This window comes from Cupressus sempervirens, chromosome 1 (genome assembly GCF_028749045.1).
Source record: "Cupressus sempervirens isolate cs-2001-9-10 chromosome 1, ASM2874904v1, whole genome shotgun sequence".
In the NCBI taxonomy this organism is placed as follows: Eukaryota; Viridiplantae; Streptophyta; class Pinopsida; order Cupressales; family Cupressaceae; genus Cupressus; species Cupressus sempervirens.
In genome coordinates, this window is record NC_143118.1 from 515480254 (window position 1) to 515505441 (window position 25188).

General features: G+C 36.1%; 1 protein-coding gene across 1 annotated transcript in view; it reads right to left on the minus strand.

Annotated features, from left to right (window-relative positions):
- LOC149578497 (Mitochondrial inner membrane translocase complex, subunit Tim44-related protein) overlaps positions 1 to 25188 on the minus strand; it is a 220744-nt gene that overhangs the window by 142917 nt on the left and 52639 nt on the right. Inside the window, exon 3 of the mRNA XM_089829480.1 lies at positions 10507 to 10587. Coding sequence (XP_089685606.1) covers positions 10507 to 10587 — 81 coding nt within the window. The remainder of the gene's footprint in view (positions 1 to 10506; positions 10588 to 25188) is intronic.

Genomic DNA, 25188 nt, shown 5'->3' on the forward strand with positions numbered 1-25188 from the left:
TTATATGTTTGACACCTTGAATGTTATGTTGGAAATAACTAATTGTTATCTTATGGAGAAGTCTTTGGTTTTATTGTTGTCTCGTATTGCATGTTCTTATGATTGAATCGAAATATTACATTCATAAAGAGGCTGGATAAATGCCGGTTGGTTTTTCTACTGTTTATGATTGTGCTGGAAATTATCTACAAAGTTTAATTGCTCGTTATATCAGGAAAAGTAAAATCAGTATATATCCGGATCAGGATATTACAGTGGTGTCAGAGCCTTGGAACCTGCCATCCTAGTGGGTATTTTCGGAGTTTTGAATCTGAGGTATTAGGGTCTGGAGTTCCGAATTGTTCATTGATCCCACAGCTGAAGTATTGTGGATCAATTTCTACGATAGTGAGGCTCCCATTTTGTTTCCTACTGTTATTTGAAAGACTGAATTACTAAGAAGTTAATTACTACTAAGGAGAGTTGAAATTCTGCATATCTCCTTTTAGAACGCCAACATATCAATATTCTGGGCATCTAGGAAGGCCCAGACCAGTGTTTGATTATCTGCATTTTCTGATTTTCTGGGCACACGTGTCTCAATTTGAAGGCGTTGAACACTTTGTATTTGAAATTGTGATAAACCTTGCGTGTAGCTCTAGCAAGTGTAATATTTAATACTAAACAAGCACCTTGTCTAGACATGTTGAACATCCACATACTATGAATAAATTTAGATAACCATTCTATGACTTATGAAGGACGAACATCCTTAGAAATTGAGCAATTGGACAGAATCCCAAATGCATCATTTCCACCTTGTTGAACTGAAGCTTAAGCAAATGATTGCATTTACAGGAAGAAGATGAAGTGGCTATCGCACAATACACAAGGCCTGTGTATTTTGTGGCACAATAATATTTTACAAAATTGCTAGGATGCCACAATGTGAAGGAAGAGCTTGAAGGAACGCATATTGGCCAGCAGGGAACCACGATAACAGGTGACCTGTAGCGGCAAGAAATGGGGACATTGCAACCAATGGTGGCAATAAAATATTAATAGTATCATTTTGATAATTATTGACCACGAAAGCTGAAACAAAGATTATATGATAGTTAGAATGCTAATGACATGGAGTGATAGTTGAGATCTGTTATCAATGTATGAAGAGGAATTCCAATTCTGAAAGTTCACATTTACTATACGTTGGTGATCGGTTAAGAAAGATATAAGGAACAATGATACATATGGTATCAGCTGAGGATGCTTTGATCTGCACCGATAGAGACGTTACCACCAAGAGTGTTACCAAGAGGCTCTTGTCGTTAGGAGAAATGTAAATCCTTCTCTCTTGCGGGTCTGCCACCAAAATTGTGTGTCCTATCTGGAATGTAATAGACAATTGGTAGTGTAACTGTAGAAGTCCCCTTCTTTGGCACAAAGGCATTAAAATAGGGATTTGACAGGTGTATAGGGAATCGCAGGTGTACAGAGAGTAATGACATTTATTAATCAAAAGTATTCCTTCGGAAAAGTCATTGACATTTGCGAATTTGGAGAGGGCCAAATGTATTATTATTTTCTCACATCTTCTGAAGCGACACTTGAATCCTCTACCAAAACTTTAAAATCGTTTGGCATGCTAAGGTCGGAACCAAGAAAGATGAAGGTTGAGCCGAAGTATTGACGTAAATAAGCTTACGGGAGATATTAACTCCAGCGATAATAGCAGTGTAAACGTTTTGTTTACAACTGCCGAGCAATGGCCAATACAGATAACTAACGATGGATGTGTTTTCAAGCCCACACACATCATCCAAGTAGTTGAAAGTGGTCACAAGGAATTGAACGCCACTTGTATTGGGAGTATTAGCAGAAGCAGTTGGATGCCAAGACAAAGGAAGTATACCCAGGTTCTTTGAAACGGTAAGTTTAATGGTGACAGCTGGTGACTCTTCGGCAACTTTTTAAAAAAGGAGCTACCATTCAATTGTTTGATTTGCCACGTAAGGGTCCTTAGGAGTGAGAAAGTAATGACACTTACTCAGTAACCGCATAAAGCATGCCAAAGACCTGGAGAGTTATCTTTTAAGAAGAGCGATAGATTAATCATTAGCCCTCATTGCCAGACGTTCAAGGCATTATGCATGTACAAGGCAAAGAGTTAAAAGACAAAGGTAGAGTAGCAAAGGATGTTGAATCAAAACAGCTCGTTTTAAAGATGTGTCTGAAGAAGTCCACGGCACATTGGTTCTATTGTCCAACAAAAAAGCTCAATACCCCTATACTTCTCTTAGGAAACTTCACGTTAAAATTTTAAAACCAAAAGATCCAACATATCAGGCTGCAAAGCTTCATTTTGAGAATCGAGTAAAGGGATATGGGAATCTTCTCACTGTTTTGAACCTTTTTCAAGGGACATGAGAAGAAGCCTAGAAGAAGTATTCTATGTGCAAAGTTCACCAATGTCGTTAAATAAATTAACAAAGATTTTCCTCAGGATAATCAATTGAAGTTCATGCACTAGGATTTGAGGAAGTAAATTGTTAAATCTTTGTCACTTGATGTGCTAGTGGCCATCTTAATATTTGAGTTGTCGAAGGATATAGGTGGATTCACTAAATTCCTTACATAGCAACAGTATAAGTATCGTCACCTCCAACAACAAGTATTCACTCATTAGCACATGCAGATAGATGGAAACTCAATACCACTATGGAAAAGTGCATAAGGAAAGTCCTAGATGCTCTACAAAAATTCATGATAAAGTATTTGATACTTCCATTTGACCATATACGTGCATGTCTCATTCAGTTGCACATAAGAACTAGAATTCTGAAACTAATGAGAATGCTCTGCATGTTAAAGTAGTAAATATTACTTCTAGTTTACAAGAACATTCAGCTCTATTTTTGGATTTTGGGGAAAGATGTGGGTTTGTTGTAAGACGGTTACGTGCAAGGATCTTCTTACGTGCAAGGATCTAAAGATGGAAAAGAAGGATAATGGGAATCGTGAGTCTGAGAGCAGAAATGTTAATGATCAATATGAAATAAGGGCAAAAACACTCAACATTTACAAAGAGTATCAAAGGCTTCCTACCCAAATTCAGAATGATTTATCATTCAGTGATTACATGGAGTTTCATCTAGACCAGCAAGATAAGGCTGAGGTGGCAAAAAGAAAGTTTTTGGATTTGGTTCAGAATCTTCTTGCAAGAGGCCAAGGCGAAAATGTGTATGAGGAATTTCGAATAGATCACGAGCATCAAATAGAGGTTCTTGAAGAAGAAGAGCAGCCAACTCCTATTGATTTAAAGCATTCTAGCGACCATGTGGAAGATGTTACCCAGGGTACAAGTTTTTATGTTGGTGAAGTGGAGGTTAGTATTGACAAATAGGCAGATGACAGTGGTTGCAGATTGGAATCTGAGTACAGTGAAACTTTTAATTATGATGCCCATGACATAAAATTAGAAGAACATACCGAGATGACCCTACAAAACGATGAACTTCTTCGAAATGACAATCATGAAATGCACACCTTAAGGAGTCAGTTGAAGGTTAATGAAGATAGAATTGCGGCTTCTCGAGTACATTATGACAGCACTCACAAGTTGGTTGAGGATATCTACAGGAAGGCATAATGGGAAGGGAAAGGAGATTGGCCTATTGTAGATCTGCAGGTGGTCAAAACAGCTATTAAATCCATGAAATTAGAATATTTGTATTTTCTTTTTGACAGAGATTATATTCTTAAGGTTGCTAAAATTCATATTGATCAGCTGGATAAAGAGTTGTTGGTTTTACCTTATTGGTTTGTAATCCATGTTATATGTTTGACACCTTGAATGTTATGTTGGAAAATCAAATTGTTATCTTATAGAGAAGTCTTTGGTTTTATTGTTGTCTCGTATTGCATGTTTGTCATAGGTAAATATTGTGTAGCTGACAGGATGTATGTCGTTGGAAGATATTGTGTAGCCGAGAGATCCCTTCGGGGAGGTTCTTGTTATGTAGCCGACGGACCCCTTCAGAAAGGTTCTTCGGAGAGTATTGATACACCCTCTTGGGTCATTGTAAAGCATCTTATCAAGCATTATAATGATCATTCAAGCATAATGTAACGTGTTGGCATATGCGAATAATAGGAGTTCTGTTATTCTGATCCATTGTCTATATGCGTTGATCTCTTTACCCAATAGGGTAAACATTTGGCATCATTGCTCGATGGACCTGGTACGTAGACAACCAGATGAAGACTAAATGCCGAATTAGTTGAACAAAAATAAGAATAAGTTGAAGGAAAATGATGAAATACGCGTTGCGCAGGAAAATTTAATTTTGGCACAACAGGCTAAACGCAGACAGAGATTTCAGCAAGTTACCAACGGACACAGAAGCACTGAAAAATTGTTGGAAGAGACTTGACACCAGCTCGATTTGGTGGAAGAAGCAAGGAAGGAGTTTTTGAACCTACATATGCCGAGGGAAGAGAATCCAGACGGAAGGAGATCGACTCGCACAGCTCGGAGTGCCAAGGGAAAACGAGCGTGGAGTGAACTCTTCATCCGAGATATACTTCTGGAATAGACAACTTCAGTTGACAAAAACCCTTCTTCACCAAATAGTGCGACTGTTGAAAACAGTGCGGGTGTGCAAAACAACGTGGATGTGAACAGCGCAAGTGTAAATAGCGCGGATGTGCAGAACAGTGCGGGTGTACAGAACAGCACGAGTGTGCAAAACAGCGCAGGAGTGCAAAACAATGCAAGAGTGCAAAACAGCACAGGTACACAACAAAACCCACAACATCCAGTAATAATGGCAAGACCAAAAGAAAAATTGCCTAAATTTGATGGTGAAAGAATCGCTGATCCGATTCAACATTATAAAACATGTGAAATGATCTGGAAGGTGAATGGCATAATAGATACAAACGAATGGGTTCAACACTTTCCGGCCACCCTACGGGGTGTTGCGATTGATTGGTTTACTGATACAGATCCACAAAAGTTGAATAGTTGGGATAACATTAAGAAGGAATTTATCGCAGAATTTCAAATATTGTGTGACGATAATGAGATTGTGGCAGAGATATTCAATACTAAGCAGGGGAAGAATGAAACAGTCTGGGTCTTCGTCAGGAAGTTGAAGGACTTGATCAATAAGATGGAGAATAAGCTGGTTGACGAGTTACAAAAAAGATGGTTCATTGAAGGCCTTCAACCGAAGCTGCGAAAGATAATGAAAATTGTGCCGCATCAACATATACTGAAGCATACAACCGGGCAATGAACCTAGAAAGTGAACAAAAAACCAAAAAGGAAAAGAAGAATAGTTCATCTGATTCAGATGACAACACGACTTCAGGAGAAGAAAGCACAGACGATGAAGGCAGCAACACGAATGTCCGCACCCTCCAAAAGGACATGATTCGGATGATGGAGTTCAAGAACATGCACAAAGAGACTAAGGGCAATGAGCTATGGTGAGCGGAGTGCAAGAAAGAAGGCCATACATAGGGATCCTACCCAAAAGATCAATTTTGTGAGATTTTCCAGAGTATGGGACATTCGATAAAGGAATGTCCTTTCAACCTAAAAACAAGAGCACCAGAACGTGTTCCTAACACAAGAGGCGTCCACGTCAGGAGGGAGTGGGAACACTAGTGCGGAGGGTGCCACGTCGCGATGATACAAAAATAATCAGCACGGTCAAAACAACAACACCAATAATGGCAGGAGTCGAATTCAGTACGATGTGAACGGTCGGTCGATAGTTCAATGCTGCGCATGCAATTTGTGGGGTCACTTCGCTTGAGACTGTACAATGGCGAACACATCGAAATTGTTATGCAAATGGTGTGGACCCGACGATCATGAAGATGCTAAGTGCTCGAAGTCGAAAGTAAATTTGATCACCGTCAGGACAGACGAAGAAGAGGTTCTGGCCATCACACGAAAGCAAGCAAAAATATACCCCGATCTGACGGAGGAAAAGAAGAGACTAGAGGAAGCGCGGGCAGAGATCCAAAAAGCAATGCAGGCAGAGAAGGCACACCTAAAGGACACTACTGGTACCTTCGCACGGAACTGTGCAAAACAGAACATCGTACGGCAAATATTACAAATCGAGGTACCCGTCAGGATAAATGATCTGCTGCTCACAATGCCTCAGCTCTGATCGGCACTCACAAACATTGTTCCCGCTACTAAACTACCAGGAGAACATGGAAGGGAGCAGGAAAGTGGAGCAAGTACAGCGGACAAAAGGGAGAAGGAAAGTGGTGCAAGTGCAGACGATCCAATGCTACTAGCCCTCTCATCCAGACGACATCCGACAGTTGTCAAAATGGGAATTCTCGGGGCTGTTTTGACGGATACGATTGTGGATGGAGGATCTAATGTCAATGTGTTACCAGAGGATACCTGGACGAGGTTGGGACAGCCGACATTGTGGCCACCTACATTCCAGTTGTTGATGGCCGATCAAAATGGAATCAAACCATTGGGAGTCCTGACAGCACAACCAGTAACGATTGGAACACAGTCATTCCTCCTTGACTTCGTCATGATCCCGCTGAAGATGAAAGGGTACAATGCCATTCTGGGCCAAGGGTGGCTGATACAAGCAAGGGTTAAGCACGACTGGAAGAAGAATACTCTATCAATGGAGCGCGGAGGCAGAAGATTCATAATTTACTTGCACACACAAATGGTAGGTGAGGAGGCAGCATCGTCAGACTCAGAAGGTGAAAGCAAGAATGATGACGAGGGGAAGAAGAGAATGGAACCTAATAAAGAGGGAGTATTGAGACTGGAAGGCAGGTCGAGTGAGGACAATCTAGACTCATTGAACAGCGTTTTTCACTGGCAAATGGAGGATTACGAGCTCTTTTTGAGCTGTAATATGTTAAGGGTCGACGAAGGTAAGCAAGAAGAAGGAAATGAATATCCGAAGGAATACAGAGAAGTAGAAGAAGGAAAGACGGTTACGGTTGAAGTTGAGGGGAAGAACATATAGTTCGAAACCAAAAAAAGAAAAGATCCCACCGTACGACTGCGCAGAAAGAAAATGTTACATCGAACCAAGGATATAACAAAAAGGTGCCAGCAACACGGAAGACACATCATATGGTCTGCACAGGAAGCAGAGAGGAAGGGTTTAATAAAAGTTGCAGCAGTACGGAGTGGACGTGTTATTGACCGCCAAAAGGGGCAGCTGACGGAGTCCAGGGTACCGAGCTTTGAAAACAAGCTAGGCGATATGGAGAGATCGTGTAACTTAAATAAACTTCAACGATTGCAGGCACAAACGGCTACGGAGGTGACACAGAATAGGCGGAAAGCATGGCACGATAAGCACTTGAAGCTAAACAGGTTTCAACCCGGACAGTGGGTGTTGAAGTATGATGAACAAAATGAAATCAAACCAGGGAAGTTTAAGGTGAAGTGGGTCGGGCCATACCAGATCCGAGAAGTGGGTGATAATGACGCAATTAAGTTATGGACACTGAACGGAAAAGACATACCAGATACAGTGAATGGGTCGAAGTTAAAGATATACTATGAAAGAAATGGTCCCCCGCCAACAAACAACTGAGGAAGGGAAAATAGCTGTAAGTAATGTATATATGTCAGTAGAATATAGAAGTTGATAGTGTCAAGTAGTGAAACAGGAAGGAACGGCAAGCAAATTTGGAAATGACTGGAATTTTCGGTATTACAAAGTAATAAGTAGCACACCTTGGTGTACAGCTTTAGCAAACACAATATAAAAAAAGCATTTAAAACAATAACCGCAAGGCCTTATAAGAGCAAAAATAAGGAAAATATTATAAGTTTAGACACTGTACAGCAATTACAAAGGAACATACAGTGCAAACCCCATGCAGATTTGACAGCTTGCTGATGGAATCCCTGTTGATGTACGGACTTTCCATGTAAGCGTATGAATTTTGCATGTTTTGGTATGGTACTACATATGGATTTGGCATACGGATTTCGTTATGAACATTGTGGATTATTGTTGTTGCTACCGTACAGATTTTTTGAGTTTTCCACCGTACGAATGTTTTAAGTTTAGTCACCATACGAACTTTTCAATTTACCGTACAGATCTCTACAATGTAGTGGGTCGTACGGATTTTGACAGTAATCCTTACCATACGGAGTGTAAACTTTAATATGTACGTATTTTATATTATGTTTGCCTTCTGTTGCTAGTGTACGGATTCAATGCCTAAAGTCCCCCGTACGGATTGGAGACATCATGAAGACATAAAGTTTGTGTACGGTCTTTTAAGATGAATCACCATTCGGCTTTTTAGTATGCGTATGGACAAGGTGAACCACCGTACTGATTTGTTTTTCTCATTCCCGTATGGACTTTATTAAGCAATTGAAAACATTTAATGCACATTGTACGGGTCCGTACGGCAATATGATAAGGACATCTAAGGTATCCGTAAGATGAGTAAATGGAAGGACATTTCATGCATTATTAAGCTACCGTATGGTAATCCAGTTTGGTGTATAGAGTTCGAAGTTCGCATTCCCAATTATCGTACGGAAATAAAGAATACAGGAACCGTACGGGCAATTACAATTTATCTTCTGGGGCAAGGCCGTCTAGTAGCAGGAAGACTATGGCAGAAACAATCCATTTGCAACATAGAAGGGTGACAGGAGATTTTCTTTTTAAAAAAAGTCGACAAATCAGGAATGCTCAGAATGAGTAACGGATGATATCGAAGGGAAGGGGGAACATCTAAGGTTGCCAGAAAGAGTGTGGGATCAGAAGAAATCGCAAAAATAGTGTGTTCCATGCAGTTTTGTGTGGGTTTCGGAGTGCTAATTTGGTCTTAGCGGCTAGGGGCGTTGCCCCTCGACCCCACCCTATATCGCGACAAGGAGTGCACCCGGGGCGCTGCCCCTAGACCCCCAGTCGTTACGGTTATCAATCGTGGGAAGTGTGCTAGTTGATGAAACCTGGAGTTGTTGCAAGCATGGAGTATCTGTGTACCATAGGCACTTGGAGTAGGTGTTGAACGTGACGCTGTCTTGGTGGATGCATAGAGAGCTCGGGAGAAGCCGATCATCCAGTTGGAGGCAGTGCAATGACACTTGGCTCAAGGTACCCAGGAGTTGGAAACAGAGAAAGCAGCACGGGTGGCTATCAAGATCAGCTAAGGAGACAATATTGTGTTAGTAGAGGCTGCAGATGCAATGTGATTTGGAGACTAGTTTGGTGCATGCACGAGGCAAATGTGAAAGTGATGTGACACAACCAGATTTATCTTGTTGTACTTAGTCAGTTAATGAATTTTGTTTGTTAATTGTCTCGGATATTTTGTAATTGTCGTTCAAAGACGACTTTTTCTTTTGGGGGGGGATGATGTCGTAGGTAAATATTGTCTAGCCGACAGGATGTATGTCGTCGAAAGATATTGTGTAGCCGATGGGTCCCTTCGGGAAGGTTCTTGTTATGTAGCCGACAGGTCCCTTTGGGAAGGTTCTTGTTATGTAGCCAACGGACCCCTTCGGGAAGGTTCTTCAGAGAGTATTAATACACCCTCTTGGGTCATTGTAAAGCATCTTATCAAGCATTGTAATGATCATTCAAGCATAATGTAATGTGTTGGCATATGCGAATAATAGGAGTTCTACTATTCTGATCCATTGTTTGTATGCGTTGATCTCTTTACCCAGTACAGTAAACAATGTTCTTATGATTGAATTGGAAATATTACATTCCTAAAGAGGCTGGATAACACCGGTTGGTTTTTCTACTGTTTACAATTGTGCTGGAAATTATCTGCAAAGTTTTATTTCTGATTATATCAGGAAAAGTAAAATCAGTAAATATCCAGATCAGGATATTACATAAAACATCAAGATAATTTTAGCATGGACAGGCACTTCTCAAGCATTTAAATATTGCTGTAATAATTAGTAATTGGCAACTCAATATGTGTCCAATACATAATGGAGAAAAGAAAAAGATATCTTTCACTCACTCAACCATCTTGTTAAGAAAAGAAAATTGTTATAATGAATTAAAGATTATGTAAAATAGAGGCACATTAAGGACCTTCCCTAAGCTTCTAATAAAACCAAGTACCATATTTTCAGTTCCTCTACATTATCTTTCACAATATTGGCTCCAAAAAAGTTCTCTATAGTGTTAATCTTTATAGAGAGTAACCAAAAAGAATGCCTAGTTAATATTAATTCATATAACCATAAAGAATGCCTAGTTAATATGCATCCATACTGTTCCTTTATCAGCCATGCCCTAAGCTACAACTTCAGCAATTTGCAATCGTGATAACTATCAGGAGCTTCCTTTACAATACCCTTGCTATGGAGAGCCACAGGAAACAAAACACTTCTCTAGGCAACACATGTGATAACTATAACCTGTAAGTACTCTAAGGAGAGATCATAAATAAAAAATAGAAGAGCAGAAAAAAAAATTCAGCATTTGGGAAGAAATTAGGGGAACGATACCAAGTACTTACCTTCTGCCCTACTTGGTGTGGTGGTCTTGCTTGCATTGTAAAATTTCTCTTTCCTTTTACCGAATGCAGTGAATCAAACACCTGTAAGGCTGTACCACTTAGTTTTGAATTTCAAAGTATATTAACAATCAATCAATAAATCAATACACACACACAGAGATTGAGAATCAACCTAGATAGCCCTAAATGAATAACAAATCAAATAACAGTGGACAACCCTAAATAAATAAAGAATCAACTAACGACCAATTACTAAGGAAAAGTTTCATTTTGACGAAAGAATCAGTACAAGTAGAGAATTTAAAGTCTATTTCAGCAGTAATCATTGACCCATCTCCTCATTCCACAATGGACTATAACTTTAGATCAGAATTCAAATACAGCAGTCAAACAAGCTAACTTGACTTGTTTTCCCATTTGACAAAGACTCAAAACTTATAGACAGAGTGTGTTCTCTAGAACTATTCGGGATGGTTTAAGTTTGTTTTCAAATAATATCACAGTATTTGTTTCCTATTCATTAAATCTCTGTGACTAATTCTTATGAATGTATCCTTTTTTTGGGTAAAGATTTGGCCTTAGATGTCTTAGTTCTTTTCCTTTCCTTAGATCTTCCTTCTTTAAACTAAGTGCATATTATTTACTTTTAGCTACACATAAATGGCAATTGATGACAAGTTTTCTCCTACAAATACCTTGTCTTCATGGAAAAGCAGACTTACAAGCAACTTCTTCCACATGTTCAATCGTTGTGAAGGAATGTAGAAGTTACAAAAGTTACTCATGTTGTTCAACTTGTAAAGAATGAGGGCTAAGATATGTCCACATATTTTCGAATGTGGCATTTCTTCCCTCTCTCTTATTCAATCTCTCATCCTCTCTCTCATGTATTCACAATGCTTATATAGAAAGCAGAGCACTTTTATTTCTTTACTTTTTCCCTACTGTTGTTGACAAAACAATGTAATAGTTACCATTGTTTTACATTTATAAACCTAAGAAGGGTTTTCCCCCTTGCCATATACATCTCTAAATTGTGTAATGTGTCCTCACAGGACCTCATGCTTCATTAAAGGTCTAATTTATGTAATGTACCCTTTTTGGAACATTAGAAGTCAGTTAAATAATTAAATTTTAAGATAACAAATTCTATAAAATTAAATGACAACTTAGTTTTATGATTTAATGAAGTATTAAAATGACTTTTATGGAATCTAGTGAAAAATTAAAAAAGATATTTTAACCTAAAAAGGGAAAGAATAAAGAATATCAAGAGATAGGGAGAAGGGAAAGAAAGTGACACATGATTGTCCTTGAAAAGAACATTGAGAGACTCATTCTCATTATGTTTGGTTTTTTCCTTATGAGAGTTTTGCGAAGCTTTGTCTTTCAATAGGTTTAAGTGATGGAACCCAAGATTCTAGAATCAATTTGTACACATTGTCTAATTTTTTTCAAGTTGTGAGATGAACTATTCAGATTGGGACTCTTTTCATTTCAGTAAAATATATGGATATGATCCTAGAATCGAGTACAAACAACAGATGCCAATATAGAAGCTTGATCCTGTTGTTGGTTGTTTTGTTGATATTAGCAACAAAGGCTTTACTATGCAGGGTTGTGTGTTCATATATGTTTCATCCAGATCAGATTGAACTAACAACAGCAACTCCAGATTTTACAAAAAGAATTCCAGCACACAGCATATGCTACAAATGCATATCAACCCTTGGATTGTTGTCAAAGCAATTGCTACAAGGACAAAAGGGATCAGATTAAAGATGGTTCAGGGATCAAAGACTAACAGTCAAAATATCAAGAATGGAGTACTTTTTCAATAACAATAATATGCATTCTGGCTTGGTATTTATTCTTGATGAACTCCGCAAGGAAATTTCTCAGAGGCATGAAGGCATTTTTCCTCATGGTGTCTTGTCCTCACAATATATTACAATGTTATGCAGTCAGAAACCAACTACAACAGATGAGGTAGACAAAACTACTCAGGAAATGAAAAGCTGAACTGTATGGGTAGGAAGTCCTAAAATATATCGAAAAATATACATTTCAGAATCCTGAAGGTACATCAGGGCAATGGATTTCACAAAAAAAGAAACAGGTGTCACAACACAACAATCGTAATACAGCAACAAAGAAGAAAGTATTGAAAGCAAAGAGAACGTTTGTATGTGTATTTAGCAGTGACATAGAGATAAAGTGCAGTGATTACATAAATCCGATGACGATTATGATGTTTCCAGAAGGGACAGAAACGGCAGGTTGCAAATATAAAGAGGTGAAGATCGAACATCAACAGAAGATATTTATCGATCAATTGAAATAACCACAGGTCAAAAACGAGGAGGCCCCGATGGTAGAAGATTAATTGTGTCGCATGTAACATATGCCGGCCTTTGTCTTCATTGAAGAGTTCCACATCCTACACATTTTTTGTTGCCTCACACTATGATTATGATCTCAGAGGAAATACTCTCCAGAATTGCATGAACAATGGATGTCTTATTCATTATAAATCTTATATTATGTATGTTTTGTTACAGGTCTTGAGCATGTACAGGGAGGACTTTGTAAATTGTGTTGATTTCCCGATGAGCCCGCGCATCACCAATTTGGAAGCACATCAACCCGAACATCAGGGGTACACAGGGCACACACAACATAATTTGGATGTTTTAATCTGTACTTGTGCATCAACGGAAAACCACCCAAGTTCATGATTGTGTGCCTGAGAAGATTGCGATCATTTTTCCAGACGCTAGCAACTCCAAATCACATTCTATATTTGATTTGAGTATCGCATAGAAAACAAACTGGAATGCACAGTCTCAAACATAACTGGAGATCATGGTTTGTAGAAGGAAGCCGTTTGATGGATGAAGGATTTCGCAGAGAGGTATCCATGGGAAAAGGAAAGAATTGGCCTCTAGAAATATAAAGGAGGAATGATTTAAAATGCCGATTACATTTGGGTGTAATTAAATTATGTTTAATGTTTAACATTGGTTAGTTTTTGTTATGAAAAGGTGCAAGGTTTGGGAAGGCAACTGGCACCCATCAGCCCTTTATAAATATATGATAAAAAATCAAACAAACTACCATTCATTCATTCCAAAAAATTCTCTACATTCCTGAAGCTTACATGTTATTATAATTCCTTTTTTGGAAGAGATTGAAATTGAACTAAGCTCTTGGATAGCAAAATTATTGGGCATGTATTTCGATATTGTGTGATATGAAATTGTGTTGAGTAGAGCATCTATATTTGAGTGTCCTCAACACGAACTCCTCCACAGTATAATCGGTAAGATTTTTATTTGCTTCAGAGTTAAATTATTATATGATTCGTCCTTTGTGATCATTTTAATTTTCTACCAATAAATCTATTATTAGGATAAGTGGATTAAATCATTCGTTGTTGTTTAAACCTGACAAATACAAATATTGTGGAATATTGTAATTGTTTCCTTATTCGTATCTATTTTGTCCCTTTGAAGGTTAAAACATTATAGACTAATGTAAATACGTATAAAAAAAAGAAATAATTTGACGCATCCTAATAATTGAATTGTTTATAGATTTAATATACATAATATCATAAAGTTGTATGTGAAAACATATAGTTTTGACTCTATCACCCTTTTAAATTTCAGCACTGATCATTAAATTGCTCATATTTCTCAATCTATATGCTGGTAATATTCTAATCTTTTTCTTTGAAGGGTTTGATATCTATTTGTTTTAGTAATTCACTTTAAATCTTATTTCAGCATTCACAAGTCTATAGAAGTAATCGTATTTCGAAGATTAATGCTCACATTTATCAATCCAGAAATTTCCTTAAAATCTTGTCATATCGAAAAATTTTCTTTGCGTTGAATTTATCTGTTATAAACGTCTTGGATTCAAGTTTGTTGTCCAGGTCAGGTGTATAGGCCTTGGTTTCGCAGAACCAAAAGTGCAGAGGATCTAGATTGAATTGATCGATCCTGTCAAGTTGGCCACAACCGATTAGATATCCCAACATCGAGTGAGTAAGGCTCGTAGGATTCTAATCAATGATTTTGATAACTAGCAGATTGGCGACTCTACTGTGGAAATTGCAACTAAGCTTTGCATACTTACTCCATCCGACCAGTGTAGAGACTCATTTAGAACACAATTTTTTGGTAAGTTTCAGATTTAGTTTTTTCTAAACATTTGCCAAAATCGTGAATAAGTTATTTTTCAGTATTTACCATTTGCTGTTTTATACATTTCAGATTTCATAAAAAGGTTTTTATCAGCATTTAAGCATAAAATACATAAAGTTCTTCCTGAGGTTGAAATTTCTGATTGCGTTCAAAGCTCTGATTCTCGCTTAATCTAAAGTTTTTATTCCATCTCACATAAACTTTGAAGGTAATAAGTCTAAAATTTTATTAATATTTTCAAAAAAAACAGTTTTTCAAGTTCAAATTATTATTGGCATTTACTCTGCTAGGAAAGCACCTAGACATTTCTTTCTTTCTTTTTTAAAGAAAGTGGCGACTCTATTGTGTATCATTAACATATTTTATTGAAGAACTAATATCTGCTTTTGAGGTGTATGTGGGGAAGAAGGTCAATGAATCCCAAACCTAAAAGCCCTGAGCAACTAACTTTTGAGAAAAAACCAAGAAAGAAGAAGAGTAAGGATAAAAAATCCAAGCTGCTTTACACAGGACACAGAAGTTTTTAGGAGAGGACCAATAAGCAAACTGAGAGGGACGATTCAAGTCATAATAGTCCTGAAAAGGATGAAGAGAACTGTAATCTATTTTTCCATATTCCTAGGGTGGATGAAGAGCCGGATTGTGAGGTAACTCAAATTGAGGATGATGAAGAGCATGAATAGATAATGCAAATGGATATGATTATAAAAAAATGGCTGAAACAACAAATGGCAGCAATACAATATTAGCAATAACATAAAAAATGCAGCCAGATCATATTCTTGAAAAAATAGGGATATCAAAGGATCTTATTTCCGAACTTAGAAAAATTTGTAATGAAGAGAAATCAGATAGATGGAGGGAAGAAAGATCTAATCAAATTCAAAATGAAGTAAATACATCATCAAAATATAATCCACCTCATAGAAAGAATTTGGAATCACAATTCGCCACTAGTCATGTTAATCCACTATATGAGAACAGAAAGGATAAGAATCAAAATAACAATTTTAATAGACATTTCAACAATAATCAACGAACTTGAAATACTGGACAACAGGCCAGAGGAATCCACCAAAACAATGGGAACATTAGACAACCTTATGGTATGAATCAAAATAATAATAATCCAAATACCCAAGGTTATATGGTACAAAATCAAGGGATTAGGAATCAAGCAATAAGGCAGCCAATGACAATCGAAAGATATAGACAACTTGATTTTGTTGGGATTAGAGGATATCCAAATCTAGTCTCTAATGATTTAAGGAATGTTATTCCAAAATTTTCAGGAAATGGGACAGAATCTGTTGAGCGGCATGTGATTAATTTGAAAAATGTAATCGAAGATTTTGAGGAGGATCATGAGGATGTATTCATGAAACTCTTCATGCAATCATTAACTAAAGATGTTGCAGAATGGTATAGAAGTTTGCCTGATGGATCCATTTCTGGATGGTGTAATTTTGCTGATCAATTTATTGAGCAATTTGGTGATCACAATGACACATCTTTTGCATCACATGAATTGACAAGTATTAATAAGAATACAAATGTATCAGTATTAGAATTTAATAAAAGATTTAACAAAGTTTTAAACAAGATTCCTGGAGACACTAGACCAGTGGATTCTTTCCTGATTGATTTTTACTTAAGTGTCTTCGATAGCGAAACTCATTATGAGATAAGATCTCAGAGACCCTCTTCGCTGCCACAAGCTTTCAAAGTTGTTATGACAATTGAAAATGAAAGGAAAGCAATAGGCAAAATCAAGAAAAAGGATGATCCAAAATTATGCAATCCTAAAAACCCTAAGAAGGATGAATTAAAAGAGATTATGGACATCCTAAAAGGTATGAAGATTAAACAAAATAGAAATGAAAGGCCGCCATTCCACAAAAATGACAAATTAAGACTTCAAGACATGTCATACACTACAAATTGGAAGGATGGAAAACCAAAAAAACCATATTATGTCAAAGATATCCCTGATCCTTTAAAGAAAATCAACATTGTTGGCAATGAACCATGGTGTGATGTATGTAGGCTTCCTCATGATCCTAAGTATTGCACTGTTGCACAATCCATTTTTGAGGAGGAAGACCAAGAAGATGAAGAACAACCTGTTGTTAATGCCATAACATCAGAACCATTATGAGGCAGAGATGAGGATGATTCTACGAAGGAAGACCAAAATTCTAATTATCACTATAGGAAATTGAATTGGCAACGTCGTATCCAGCAAGTGCTTTCGGATGAGGAAAATATAACTACTTTGCGGAAATTCACAGCTAAGGAAAGGAAGGCTTATACTATCACAGCTATAGAGCATGCTAAAAACACCTATCAACGGAGAAATAGAGACAATACTACTGATCAAGGTAATCCTACTGGTATATTTGCAAAAAATCAGCAACAAGTAGAAACATCTAAAAAATGTGGAAATCAAGTCCAGGCTAAACAAAAGGAAAGTAACTAGTCTCTTAAACTAACCAAACAACTGGCCAAGCACAATGGTGGTAAGCAAATATTTGACTATCATAATTTCATTAATCATCCATTGTCCCAATTGAAAATTATTGTTCCTCTAATGGAAATGATGAAATTTCCTAATTACAAGGATAAAATTTTGAAGATATTATCTAGCATAGAGGATATTGATAGTAAAAATGATGCAAGAAATAATGAAGAACCGCATGTTGTGTATCTAAGGACAGCATTGAATAAAAATTCAAATCAAGTAGACCCATTTTATTTAACATTGTTGATAAATAACAAATTGGTAAAGAATTGTATGATTGATTCTGGTGCAGCAGTTAATATCATGTCTGCTGATGTAATGAAAAAAATAGGTCTCAAAGTAGATACTCCTTATGGCAAGTGCTATGCTATGGATAATAGATCTGTCCTAATAATTGGTATTATTAAAAATGTTGAATTTCATTTTCCATCATTTTCACATATATCATATAGGATTGATATCACTATAGTTGAGATTTCAATGAGTTATGGCATGTTGTTCTCTAGACAGTAGTCAAATTTGGTTGGTGGTCATGTATAGCTAGATTTGTCCTACGCTACTATACCGGTAGGAGGCAAAGAAATCAGAATTGAAAGGGAACCCCAATCCTATTACCTTGTTGAAGATTACAATCTGAATCCTAAAGTCAACTTTTGTCATTCTAACATGGGTAAATTCAAGATAAGTATAACTAAATCTGCTTTTCAAGTTGCTAACCCAATTTCAATACATGCAAAAGAAGATTGTGTTAACATTTGGCAGATGTTCTTTGATGGTGCTTGTAGCAAGGAAGGAAATGGGGCTAGTGTTATATTTATTTCACCATCAGGTAAAAATTTTTAATTTTCATTCCTATTAAATTTTGAGTGTACTAACAATAATGTTGAATATGAGGCTTTGATTATTGGTCTTGATATTGCTAAGATTTATGGAATAAAATTACTCACTATTTTAGGAGACTCCAATTTGATTGTGTCCCAAATTAGGCATAAGTTTTCAACTAGGAAGCCAAGATTGAAACAATATTGTAACTATGTATGGGCTTTGTTAGAGTTTTTTTATGTTTTTTTTCCATAAAGTGGATTGATAGTTCAAATAACTACTTGGCTAATATAATGGCCAGCCTTGCTATCTGACAAACTGATCTTCCATTTGATGAAGTTATTCAAGTAGAAATGAAAAATAGACCTTCAATACTAGATAACGTGCAAAACTGGCAGGTTTTTGAAGATGACAAAGATCTCATTAGATTTTTAACTTGTCAAGAAGATTATGAAAATTAGGTCATTGATTGGAATGGATGTGTTGAAGAGGAGGATGGCAAGGAAATGTTATTTGGAAAAGAAATAGTTCAATTAAAGACGAACAAAATACTAAAGGGTCATGTGGCATTAGAAAGAATATTTGATGAAAGAGAAAATGCAAAACCTAGCAAATCCACTAAAATCCAAAACAATATTGAGGAAATAAACTTAGGAAGTGAAAATTCTCCTAAAAATGTTTATATGGGAAAGAAGTTATCATCCAAGATTAGGGCTGAATTGATTTCTTTGTTGAGGAAATGCAGACATGTTTTTTGCTTGGAGTTACAATGAACTTAAAGTTCATAGGGAAGACTTATTTCAATATGAAATACCATTAACACCTGATGCTATACCTTTTAGGCAGAGACAACGCCCAATTAATCCAACTCTGGCCCCAAAGATGAAAGATGAACTAATTAAGATGAGAGATGCCAGAATCATTAATTTCCTTTCAATATCTCCAAAATGAAAAAAGAACGGCGATATTCGATTATGTATAGATTTCATGAATTTGAACATATCTTCTCTGAAAGATAATTATGCATTACCTAATATGAAGATTTTACTGCAAAAGGTAACTAGTAATGAACTATTATTCATAGTGGATGGATTTTCAGGCTATAATCAAGTTAAGGTCAATCAGTCCGAACAGTATAAAATTGCTTTCACAACTCCTTGGGGTACATATGTATATGCTAGGATGCCTTTCGAGTTAACAAATGTGGGAGCTACTTTTCAACATGAAATACCATTAACACCTGATGCTAAACCTTTTAGGCAGAGACAGTGCCCAATTAATCCAACTTTGGCTCCAAAGATGAAAGATGAACTAATTAAGCTAAGGGATGCCAGAATCATAAAACCTATTAAGCACTCTACATGGGTTTCAAATTAGTGCCAATTAGAAAAAAGAATGGCGATATTCGATTATGTATAGATTTCAGGAATTTGAACATATCTTCTCTGAAAGATAATTATGCATTACCTAATATGGAGATTTTACTGCAAAAGGTAATTTGTAATGAACTATTATCCATGATGGATGGATTTTCGGACTATAATTAGGTTAAGGTCAAAGAGTCTAAACAGTATAAGACTGCTTTCACAACTCCTTGGGGTACTTAGGTATATGCTAGGATGCCTTTTGTGTTAACAAATGCGGGAGCTACTTTTCAAAGGGCAATGGATGTTGCCTTTGATGGACTAATTTATCTAATTATGGTAGTTTATTAGGATGACCTCATTGCCTATTCTAAAAAAGCAGAAGATCATTGTAAGCATTTGGAGAAAATTTTCATAAGAGCTCTTGAATTTGGAATTTCCTTAAACCCTAAAAAGCATAATTTTGGAGATACTAAAAGGAAATTATTAAGGCATATTGTCTCTAAGGAAGGGGTAAGGATAGATCCAGAAAGAGTAGCAACCATCGATAATATTCAAATGCCTAAAATAACTAAGAGTATCCAATCATTCTTTGGGCAAATTAATTTCGTGAGGAGATTTGTTTCTAATTTTGCTGAGATTATTAAACCTATTGCTAAAATGCTTAAAAAGGGAGCAAAGATAGCATGGGATAATGAAGCTATAGGAGCATTTGCTAGGATAAAGAAAGCTATAAAATAAGCTCCAGTTCTCAAATCTCCTGACATTAAGAAACCTTTTCAACTCTTCTCATTTTCTTCTTATCATACTATAGTTGTCGTTATGTTGTAAAAGAACGATGAAGGACATGAGCAGCTGATTGCATTCTTTAATAAGAATTTACAAGCTGCAAAACTTAATTACGATATAAATGAAAAGCAGGCTTACACCCTTGTTAAAGCAGTTAAGTCTTTTTAACCCTATTTGGTCAGAGCTAAAGTCATTGCTTATGTGCCTAATGCTGCCATTAAAGATATATTTAGGTAGTCTAAGACCACCGAAAGATGATGTCATTGAATAAATCAAATCTAGGAATTTAATACAGATGTTCAAATCACAAAATTAGTCAGAGGGCAAGGATTGGCTAGACTTATGGAAGAATCAAATTTGGAAGCTGTGTAAGTCAATTAGATTACTGATGATCATACAAAGGTTAGTATTGAAAGATGCCCTTGGTATACTGATATGGTTTACTATTTAAAGCATACAAAATGTAGAGATAATCTAAGTGACAATCAAAAAAGAACTACTAAATTACAAGCCGCTAAGTATGTCCTTATCCAAGGGGATTTATATTGGAAAAACCAAGATGGAATTTTACTCTTCTGTTTGGATATTGCTCAGTCTGCAGTTATTCTTAGAGAAATGCATGGAGTGTGCAATGGTCATTTTTGAAGAAGGACCACAACGCATAAAATATTGCGAGCAAGTTTTTACTGGCCCTGGCTTTTTAAAGATTGTCATTCTTACGTGCAAAAGTGCGAGGCTTCTCAAGTAAGTTAAAATATGATGGTGCCCTCCCCCTAAGAACATTGCAAGCAGGAGAGTCATTCCAGATGTGGGGAATTGATTTCATCGAGGAGATTAGTGATAAATCGAGCGGAGGGCACAGTCGTATTCTAGTGGCTACTGATTACTTTACCAAGCGGGTAGAGGCTATACCCACTCAACAGTCTATGAGTAAAGTAGTGATTAAGTTTCTTACAGAGAATATACTAACTAGATTTAGAGTCCCTAAAAAGATCATAGCAAATAATAGTATGTGATTTAGATATAACAAATTTACTGATTTTTGTAAGAAATATGGCATAACTGTATCATACTCATCTTTGTATCATCCTCAAGGCAATGGACAACCTGAGTCTAGTAACAAAAAACATTTTAAAATTATTAGAAGGATGTTGGATAATAACAAGCGCACTTGGGATTCAAAGCTGAATTTAGCATTATGGGCAGATAGAATCACGGTGAAAAAGTCTACTAGTTTTTCTCCTTTTAACTTAGTTTATGGCAAAGAAACAAAGCTTTCTTTAAGCAATTTATTGCCTACTTATAAATTTGTTACTGAGGAGCAATTAGAGAATATTAATTTCATGGAAAATAGATTAAACGCACTAGTTGAGCTAGATGAAGTAAGAAGACTTGTGCAAGAAGCTTCCAGCTATGTCTGGAAGGGTAGACCAGCCAAAACATAAGGAGTAATCAGTTCATGAAAAAATACAGACAAAAAGCTAAAGAAATAAAAAATAAAACAAAATAGGGAAAGGGAAAAAGAACTCCCCTTTATATGCTCATTGAAAAAATGGCTTCAGATACTGTCCATGAACTAGAAAATCCTGCATGCGACCATCTGTATCCTACAAAAATTAAGAGTGTTCCCCAGCCTTTTCAAAGATAATAAATGATCCCAACCATAAAGCCTCAAACTGACCATGTTTCCCTTTGTCTTGATCTTTTGAGTTCCATTTCAAGACCCAATCACCTATCTTAAAAGATTGGTTTAAGGTTTTCTTATCGTGAAGAAATTTAACTTGTTGCTGTTTATTAATATTCTATTATTTGTAATATTTTATTAAGTATAGAGATTTTGAATTAATTTTTCAAGAAGGTGTATGGGGGCTTCATAATAATGGAGATATGTTCTTGTTTGAGAGTCGGGAGACAACAAATTCCTATTCATATTGGCACTGTCTTTTATTATCTCTAAGCATGGAATGGGGTTGAAGAGTAACATATTAAGGCTATACAATTATAAGGGACCAGAAAATATTAATGAAGACAAATATATTCATTGGGGCTAAACTTATTGATTTAACATCTTCTATGCGGGCATTTCTCTAAGACGAACTGAGTCTCTGATATGGAAAGAAATTACCCATGGCAATTTCTATTATTCTATGTAATTTGTGTGCATTCTTGTGGTTATTATGGGAATCAAATCTTCAGCATGAAATGCTTATATATTAGCAGGTGAATATTTCTTGAGCACATGGTATATATTTGGCCCAGGCATTCAATATATAGTTGGCGTGAACAATTGAAAAAGGGACCATCTATAAGTCTGGAAGACAATATTATCAAGAGCTTTAATTCCTCCAAGGTATTGAAAGATTATCGAACAGGCATTAAAACTAAAAATGAATAATTGTCTAAGATTGTATTAGTCATGGCAGAGTGAAATATTCAATCCCAAGTACTTCCCACAGCAACAAGGCAATATCTAAATAGGGTGATATTAGCTAGTGAAGGGAGTTGGAGCTACAGTACACAGGTGGCACTGTGTCCAATTTTTTATTAGCAAGTTCTATCATATTATATAACTTGGGGTTTAATCCTGTGTAATTATTATTGGTAAAGATTTGGCCAAATGGGAAGAAGAATCAATGTTGGGTGTTGGAGATATTCCTTGAGCTACTACAACAGAATAATGGAACAAACTACCAGAAGGAGGCTGGCTTGAAATGTCCTTTTTGTAATGTCTCCTCTTGCAATTTAGAGACAACTAAGTTGAATTCCTTATTCTTCTTATGAATTACATTCTTGATTCCAATATAATCTAGTGAAATGCTGATACAAAGTCAATGACATACCAAGTTACTAATAACAATGCCTCAGTATTTTTTATTTAGACAATTGGGTGTAGCTTTAATGATTAGATCTTGTGGAATTAATTTAAGGTTAATAACCACTATGATCTCTAATATATCAGTTATGGCCGATTATTTGGGAAGATGGACCTTCCCTTATTATTTCTTATCGTAATTATATTCCTATACCTAGTGTCAATAAGGCAAGTGTTCAAAAGAGCAGCTCTTAATTAGGAGAAATCAAATAAGTTGAACAACCTAATATGAATAAGGCAAAGGATTAGTTGTGTGTTTGCTGATGTGAATACAATCTGAGATTTAAAGATCTTTGAGGATCATACCCAACTAGACTCTGGAGCTATTATGTTCATCTGATTATGTTAGGAAATAAGATCTCCGAATGGATTATACATAAAGGTTATTGATGACTTTTCGTTCTGATTTTTTTATAGTAATGAATGTTAATTGTATTTCTTTTCTTCCTTATATCTGAGGATCCTGTAGTTAATTAGATTGCTGTAATAAATGTACTGAGTTTGCAGTTTTGCAATGAGGGTATTGTCTCTGGTCTCTCTCTGTGTGCTTGTGCAGTTGATTATGCCAATGCTGGAAATTCCTCAAAGGAGAACTGGAATTATAAGGGATAAAAGGTTGCGAGGGGATTATCTATATAAAAGGTTATCAATGCCCTTAGAATGACTTGCATTGCCTTCTTTCTATCTTCCACCGCTAGGAGTCATGACAGTTAAATGAAGAGTTGTCTTATTTCATAATTGTGGCTTTCATTATATTTTGATCATGATTAATGATAGTTTAATTACTATCATCTCGTTATGAACACTAGTCACTCCATTTAGTTATCTATGAGTTACACGTAAATCACTCATCGTCATATTTACTAAGTTCCTTAAATCTCTGTAGCTTAGCATTTAGCAATGGCAATGCATAACATTGATTTTCATAATAGCTTTACAATTCTTCTGATATCGATGCAGATTTGCTTGTGATCTGCTTCACACAAGACTCAGCAACTGAAATATATTTGCAATTTATATGCATGCATGGTTCTTCAGTCTGTTCATATATAGTCAGACGATATTGCAGTTGCATTGTATATGAATGCCTATTTCTTCGATCTGTTCATATATAGTCAGACGATATTGCAGTAGCTACAATGTGTTGTAAACTCCATTTGTGGTGATAAGATTGGCTTCCTATCCTTCTTCCTATGGTGTCAACGTTATTATTGTGTTGCCTATACATATTACCCTTTGAAACAATTGATTATCGACCTCTTTGGTATTTAATTCCCTAATTTGTAATCGTATCAACAACTCTTCTTGCAATTTTTGTCTATTCATTAATGGCTATTGACTGTCTTTTGACAGAGTTTGCACCGATATTCAATACAAGGATAAACACTACAATATTATATGTCATGTTGATGATTTATTATTTTTATGTTACTGATTCATTTGTATTAATATTATCTCATATAGTAATATATTATATTTAATAATATCATAATATAATGTTCTTATTTATTTGTTTATTATATAATTTTGCAATTATGTAATATCCTAACCAAATATTGCCCCAAATCTTATAAACCAATCTCAGAGATTTTAAACAAATAATTTCATGCAATGCATTTTAGATTTGGCCCGCAAAACCCCATTAAAATAATCAGATTAAAAAAGTTTCAAAATGTTATCGCAACAAATCTCCAGCAGAAATACATTTCCAGAAATAATATTTCCTTAAAGTTCTTCACTCAAACGCCCAAGGAATCCAATCACAGTTACAAAGAATACAGCAAGACTGGATATGAAAAATATTAACCTGAAGCATAAGGTGAAACACCTTCGCAATGTCTCCCACTGACAACGAGTTTCCATCCATTGTCCAAGGTTGAGGGTATTAATTCACGTTTAAGTAGTGATTCAGCTTAATATATGTTGTGAAAAATCAATAATTTCAAGTTCTGTCATACGCAATACCCTACAACAGACTTAGATGAAGTCTCTCTCAATCAGTGCAACAATATTATTCCAAAAATCTGCAGTACCATTCTCAAACTTACCTCCCATATGTCTCCACAAGACTTAATATCCCAAAATGATTATCTTCTCAAAACT